Genomic DNA, 7,905 nt, shown 5'->3' with positions numbered 1-7,905 from the left:
CATACATATATATACTGTATATGTAGTACAGTAGCACACCTTGCTGCAGGGCAAAAAGATCTTTTGTAATATTATTCCAAGTAAATTGTTTTAATTCTTAATAAGACTAGGCATACTAAATCAGATAAGGCCTTTCTGAATAAGTAAAGGTGGTAACAACAGCGAGCTAATCAGCGATGTGCATCTTGTTCTCCTGTGGGATGCCAAGTAATTATGAATGAGAATCAGCAGGCAAAGCGAGCTAACTAATGTGCCTTTAGTGCTGAAGATGAGGAGAGAGGCAGAAAGATATAATTCTACTGTATAATGATCCCAGAAAAGGGGAAGGGTAAGTCACGAAGGCAAAGAGAATGCAGCAGGGAAAAGATGTAACAAAATAAATGGCAGCTGAAAGTGCAAGGGTGGGGTGGGGAGGATTGAAATGTGAAAACCATGTTCCCCTGGGACGAACAGCTACTTCAAACAGTATCTTTGGATGAGTCCAATGAATATTTGGCAGTATATAATATACAAGGGTTCCTCTCTTAGTGATTCATCTCTTATAATCATTAATATGTTTGAAGGATACTGGTGTCAGAAAGCTTGAGAATGTGGTGTGAAATTTCCACTTGAGGATTTTACACAGACTCAAAGCGGATGCAGCTGCTCCCTGTAGTGATAGTGTGTTCCTGTGTGTGTGAGCAGCATCCCCTGTGGTCCATCGAGATAGCCTTTGGGGTGCAAGGCCTGCTGTATGGTGATCTGACTACCTTCACTGTGTAGTTGTACACCCTGTGGTACTATGTTGAAAGACTGCATAGCTCTCTGCCTGGAATAGAAACACCCTCATGGTAGTGCTCTGAAGATCAAAAGCTATACATGATGGCTGTCTGACTCTTTGGTGTAAAATCTTTCTTGGGCTTTAAATATCTGCTCTGTCTCTCCCTCTCTCTCTATTTCTATCTTCTCCTTGTGTATGTGTCCTCATGACATGCTGTGAAAGATGTAGGTGATTCACACATGACAAGGCGGAGAGGCTAAACTAATGTACATCTGACCATTCTTCTCAGTGTCCCTGTCACCCGCTTCCTATTACTGTTTTTAACTTCCAATGACAGTACCTGTGGATGCGGTTGTCATGGCACCAGAGTGGGAAGTCTGTCATGAGTGACTTTGATGTATAAGTTAAGGCCCAGCATGCGAGCTACGGATGTCACTCCTACTGTATCCTCTGTACTGTAACTCTGCCATTGCTGCTGCTCATATTTCTCTCTCTGTCTGCCTTTATACTTCCATAAACAAATAGTGCTGGTAGTGCAAGATAATCTGGGGCGAGACTCTGTCAATTAACTGATTATGAGAGTGCGACATGGCTTAAGGAGTGTGGAGCATGTGTAGGTGCTGACTACTCCCTCACACTGAATTGTGTCCCTGTCTTGGAGAGGCAGCAATGACACAGGCATACAAAACGCCTGTCATCATCCATTAGAACAGAAATCGGTCACAGGAGATTCCCTCGTGATGTACAACCCCATGTTTTATACACAAACTCCCATCACATGCACACGCTCCATATGAACTTCTATGTACACATACACAGAGATCTGATGAGCAATAAAGATGACATTATCTGCTATTACATGTGAGGCTGAAATGAAAATACAGATTTTAGGCATCAATATTTGAACAGGTCTGTGAATTGCCTCCAAGACATGTGCTGCATTATTGAGAGTGAGCTGCTTGCAGTTTGAAGTATGTCACGGGTGATTCTCATTGACAGGAGGAATTCTTTCAGCAGATAAAAAGATGAGAGATACTGTAGATATGTCTTTAGTCTTTCTGGGGGTCCTCAAGAAAAGGCTTCTGCATTACAGTCCAGCCAATCAAACTCACTGTAACTTATTTCAGCTAAATGATCAGTGGCACCACTACGGCACATAAGTCACGTGACTAACAGCGATGCAACTTTATCAATATATCGATCTAAGCTGACTGGGTGGTAAGAGTGTCTGAGAAAAAAGGCAAAAGTTAAAAGAGCACATACACAGACAGTACACCTAAATTTTATGTCATTTTATGAAAATCAGCAGATAACCACTCTACAGTTAGCAGCACCGTTCATGACGCAGTACAGTTTAAGGCACGGTGCCTCTAATGTGGAGCTGTGTAAAATATGTAGTCATGATTACAAATGAGTAACATACTGTATGCTTACAATTTAACAGACTAGGAATCCTCCTATTGAAGGATTTCTGTCCAAACTCGCCATCTAGTGTATGAAAAAGGAAACAGTGGTAAAAGTAAGTAAAAAAGCATTTAAGTATCAAAGTACAAAAGAATTAAGATCAAAATGTACTTTGCACTGAAAGTATTGATTATATAATGAAAAGGCCCTGGGAGTGTAATATTATAGATTATAATATTGTATTGTTATCAATACGGATAATAGCCTTTTATTATTTATTTTATTTAACACTTTATATACTGTTAGGTAGATTAATCTACAGCAATTATTCTGATAATTAACTAATTACTGTCAACAAATGAAGTTTAAAAAAACCAGAAATATTTCCCTCTGAAATGTAGTGAATAAAAATATAAAAAACATAAATAAATGAATGGAAATACTCAGCTACAAGTTAAAGTACAAATACTTCCATATTGCAATGACGTTCAACACTCGAGTAGCTTAGTACTTAGTTACATTCCACTACTGATTTTTCTGTACTTTTAGAGTTCTTCATTTGTTCTGGTTTCACTTCAGGTTGTCTGGAAATTTAATGACTGAGTAAACAACGAAATGCTGGTTTGCTTCTCAATCTCACAAAAGACAAATTGTAGAAATCATGGAATTCAGCATCCAAACTCCACATAACGTAACATAAAGCTAACGCTAACTGGACAAATTGGTTCTTGTGGCTCTTGACTGGATGATGTATTATAAATAATACAATATGAGTTCTAGCTAGCCTCATAGAACTTTAATGGTGAAGCGTTTAAATGGTGCAAATGGTGAAATTCATAGGCAGCAGTCTACCAAACATTGCAAAACTGAGAAAAAAATGCTGGATTGTGGTTAAACAGATGATAATTATAAATGTTTTGCCCACCCCTACATGTAATTTATGCACACCTGAGGGTAAGAAAGACTAAGATGTAGTGAACTATGATGGATGATTTAATATTCCACAGCTCTAACATTTGTTGTAGACTTTGTTCCTTCTCTCTGAACCTTTGCAGAACATGTACTGCAAATTACAACCATACTGTCTTCCTCAGTGAGCAAACCAAACCCAAAGAACTGATGGCTCTCCAGTCTACACCGCACTACCAAGATGCAGCAGTTTGACATCATAAGCAAGACAACAGCGCAATTCGCTTGTTCTTCTTCTTCTTCTTCCTGTGTATTGGCAGATGGCAAACCAGCTCTAAAGGGGTATAACCACCATCAGTTACAAGGAACATATTCTCTTATTGAGATTTTACTTTTACAATCCAAATGATGGCTACTAGGTGTACCCCACATCAGCGAGAATCATCAGGAGCCCGTACTGAGCGATTTAGTTGCTCCACATATTTAATTTAACACATCTGAAAACACTCTTCCCCGGTGAGTACTGGATAGTTTGCCATGAGATTTGGTTAAGATATTCGTGTTCCCTCATGGCAGACTGTAATGAATTTGCTGATCCTTTGACCTTTCATCTAGCACCGCTTTCAGGTCAAAAAACTTAACGACCAATACTGATTCCATTCCCATGAACACTCTTCTCCGGTGAGTATGAACCACATTCAAAGAATCCACACTTCACCTCACTGGACTCATTTTAATCTGTAAATCCAAATCAACATTATTTTTGCTTAGTAGTGTAGCTTGTGAATTTCAACAAAACAACAAACAGAGCCAAAACAGTTCAGTGAGGTATGAAACATGACTTCAGACAGAAGTCGAAAAATTACTTGCAAAACTGAAGCTATAAGAAACTCAATGCTAAAAAAAAAACTCAGTGCTCCTTGGGCTGTTTTATTTCCATAATTATATTCAAACTTACAGCTTAAATCAAACTATGTTCAGGAATGTTTACAGATGTGGAAACAGTGCAACCTCAGCTCCGGCCGTAAAATGTTTGTCCCGGTGCTGAGATGAGACTGACTTTAGTTATCGATTCAGAGAGGAGATTTTGGCTGGACAGGATGAAGGTCAAAGTTTGAAGTGAAGTTTTGCAGAGGCACCATGCAGCGTTCTTCACATCGATAGCGATTTAGATTCGGCCATGAGCTCACACCTCCACAGAAGCCCCCCTCCCCTCCCCTGCTCTGACCGTGATCTCTGGCCTCTACCCCATAAGTGTCTATTCCACCGGCTGCTGTGTTGTGTTGCTGGGAGAGGCAGGTGGAGCATCAACAAAACAGACATCTCAGCGGTCCAGCGAACGTTTCTGAATTGCTTCAGCCACCGCGGTGCGCAGGAGGGTGATGACGGAACGAGGGTCGTCGCTGCCTATAACGGCGCTGCCTGACACAATCATGTTGGCTCCCGCCTGAAGCAAACATGAGCATACACTTGCTGAAGGAGAAACTCACAAAATCGAGTTTCAATTTCAGGTGCTTATTCTATTAGACTGAAGTGTGTTTTTGAATTCCTCACCTCTGCACACTTGTGAATGGTGTCAGGGCCAACTCCTCCATCCACTTCGATGTCTAATGAAGGAAACTGACTCCTCAACCAGCTCACCTGGGTCACACACACCCACACACAGAAAAGAAAGCTTGAAACCTGCATTTCTACCAAATGATTTTCAGCTGTTGGTGGGACAGCAAAAGGAGACACAGCACTGCAGATTAAATAAAAACATTTTTCTTCTGGACTCAATTTGAATGCTAGTCAGACAAAACCACTGTGCTTTGGTGAACAAGTGCTTCTATCTGCACTGTGAACTGTTAGAAGAGAGCCCTGAAACTGAAACTCATCTTTATTTAGTACTTATGTAATACAAGTTTGTGTAGTTCTGGGATTTAGCTGAGACTTGTAAGGAATTTGAGTCACATCGCCATGAAAGCAAAACTTAAACTTGCACTTATGTAATCTTTGTCTGTATTTTTACTATTTAGCAGAATATGTAAGAAACTATAGTTAGTCTTTCATCTTAAATATGTCTCTTGTGTGAAACGGGTACACAGTAATGACCATGTGATACATGCTTCTTTATATATTCTCCATTACTGTAATAGCATGCTTTAGTTAATGTGCTGCACATTTGGTATGTCTAGAAATTTAGGGGTATGGTAATCATTAGGAGAAAGCAAAATATTTCTATACTGCTGATTTCAATGGAGATTTCTCTAACAATACCTCTGCTCTTTTGTTGCTACCTAACTGCAGCACCACACCATTCAGCAGGCTGCATATACTCTCGCTATGTATCTCATTGTTCCTCAAAATAACAGGATCATCAGACAGTAGTACAAAGCAGCTAATCACGTTAAGAGTTTCCCACTGGAGCATCAAAGAAGTGCTAATTCACTGCAGGGTAAGTTTTGAAGCCTAGTTTGGATTGTTGTGGCTGTGTGTACCTGTGGTTTGTCCTCACCTTGGGCATCATGTCCTCCATGAATTTCTGTCCTCCAAAGCCTGGTTCAACAGTCATGACCAGAGCCATGTCGATCTGGTTAGCCCAGGGTGCTAACTCTTCAACGGTAGTACCAGGCTTTATGGCCAAACCCACCTGCAGAAATCACAAGGTGTTAGTATGAACACATATAAAATACAGTAACCTCAGCACTTTCCATATATATTTTTATACATAATGCATATTTATGTCAAGCTGTAAAAATACCAATGTGCATTTTTCCAAAAATTCTTTGCAATTTCTTCAATAATGTCAAAGTTTTATTCTCTGGCATTCCATACGATACACACTAAAGCTCTAATGATTTTCTTCACAGCATTGTTTCCTCACCTTCATGCCACTCTCTTTTATCTCCTTGATGAGATTTCCAGGGTTGGTGGTGGCCTCTAAGTGGAATGTGTACTGGTTGGCTCCTGCTGCAGCCATGGGCTTCACCCACTGCTCCGGCCGGGACACCATCATGTGCATGTCTGCAGCATTAACACGGTCACAGCAGAGACATTCATGATTCAAGTCAACGGAGGATAATATAGTTAAGATTAGTTTTGCATATGTGTGGGGTTTTCTCTTACCAAAGAAGGGGTCTTGGCCTACTGATTTCCTCAGGCACTCCACCATGGGATGTCCAAATGTGATGTTTGGGACAAAGTGCCTTCAAAGGGACAAAACATTTAACGTCCAGCTGTGATGACATTCTCTCATCTTGCATAAACAGCTGCTAAGCAACGTCTTACGTAAGTGTAAGTTAGAGGAAGAAACTATAGTCTAAACTAACAGGAAGAATGAATAAGCAAGCTGTTACGACTTGGAGGGCAGAACTAAGTTTAGCACTTTGAGGTTTTGAGAGTCTCTTCACTGACACGCTCAGGCTACATAAATTCAGTTGCATAAATATTGACTTCCTCAGCTTAACTTCTGGCAAGCTAGCTTATCTTGTCGTTAGCCAACTTCAGCTCCCACGCACTGAACTTCCAGTCGGTTTGCTAACCATTAGCATGCTAGTTAGTTTTGTAGCTAACAGATAGACAGCTAACAGACTGACCCGTCCATAACGTCGAGGTGCAGGTAATCTGCCCCGCACTCCATCATCCGGACACACTCGCTGCCCAGACAGGACAGGTCGCTGCTCAGGATGGACGGACCAATTTTCGCACCGTAAGCCATGCTGTTACTGTCTGCATGCAGCCTGGCTGCAAACACCACGTCAGGTTAACCACAACATAAAGCAGTACTTCCGCTGAGAACCTTCAAAATAAAAACCCGTAGCGAAAACCCGTCCTTAATTATTAAGTAATCGGTTAAAAAAAAACTGCACAAATGCTCCCACGTTCATTTTCAAGATAAAATGCTAGAGTTTTTAGATATTTGTATGGAACTTCTCATTTATATTGTCGAAATAGAAAACCAGTCCATGTGGTTGTAGCACAAATGCAAACTTGACCAAACTGAACTAAAAATGACTGTTCGTGTTATAGTTAAATAACATCCAGTTTGAAATTAATACAAAAATATTCGAAATATTTGGAACATAACTGGCCGTACTGATGAAAGGGTTCATCTGTGGGGGTATGTCTTCAAAAAACACAGAAAAGAGGCAAGTATGAAAGAGTAAAATGAAAACTTTACAACTTACAACTGACTTTACAAACTGAACAAGTGGTTTTGTTGAATATTTGTTATGAAAACAGAAACATTTTATTCATCATTTCTATTTTGTGTTTGTTTGTGTGTACACATTGATCAAGTCTCACATAAAGGTTTATTTTAAAGGCAAATTTCCCTCACTTTAGGTGTCACACGAAATGTCAGTGGGTAACTTGATCTGACTGAATTTGGCCCGTGCTCTGGCCTCAAACTTCCGCCTTCAAAATAAAACAGTGCATGCCTTTGGACACTTGATGGCGCAAATCTCACGCTGGTACTGAACTCTTGCATGAGCCCTTAACTGCTTATTTAGTGTGAAGGGCTGGGTGTGAACTGAGAAGATTCCAGTAATAATGACTCCTGTCAGCTTGGCTTTCCATGGGGAAAAAACTGTGTCAGTGCCTTTTTGAAGTCTTTGTCCCCCTTATGCAACAGGTTGATCAGCTGCAACACAAAACTCTGCAATTCATCATTATGTGTCTCTACAATGGAAAAGGATTTTCCAAGAAGTTCTTACAAAATTCTGTGAGCACAGTATCTGTTTTGAATAATTTGATCGGTGTGATGTAAAGGGCATGAAATTGCTCAATATTTTGAATCCTTTCTCAATTCAATTTGTTCATTGTGTTCTCTGTTTCAGTTTTCTCTATGT

General features: G+C 40.2%; 1 protein-coding gene across 1 annotated transcript; it reads right to left on the bottom strand.

The window, feature by feature from the left end:
* Positions 1 to 3,983: 3,983 nt before the first annotated feature.
* On the bottom strand, positions 3,984 to 6,841 carry rpe (ribulose-5-phosphate-3-epimerase). The gene is made up of 6 exons (XM_046403304.1): positions 6,652 to 6,841; positions 6,182 to 6,261; positions 5,940 to 6,079; positions 5,571 to 5,705; positions 4,628 to 4,714; positions 3,984 to 4,520 (listed from the first exon to the last, which is right to left on the bottom strand). Exons 1-6 carry the CDS (start codon positions 6,771 to 6,773, stop codon positions 4,398 to 4,400), a joined length of 687 nt encoding a protein of 228 aa, XP_046259260.1. The 5' UTR covers positions 6,774 to 6,841; the 3' UTR covers positions 3,984 to 4,397.
* Positions 6,842 to 7,905: the final 1,064 nt, after the last annotated feature.

This window comes from Scatophagus argus, chromosome 11 (assembly GCF_020382885.2).
Source record: "Scatophagus argus isolate fScaArg1 chromosome 11, fScaArg1.pri, whole genome shotgun sequence".
In the NCBI taxonomy this organism is placed as follows: domain Eukaryota; kingdom Metazoa; phylum Chordata; class Actinopteri; family Scatophagidae; genus Scatophagus; species Scatophagus argus.
This window is presented reverse-complemented; position numbering and strand designations above follow the sequence as displayed.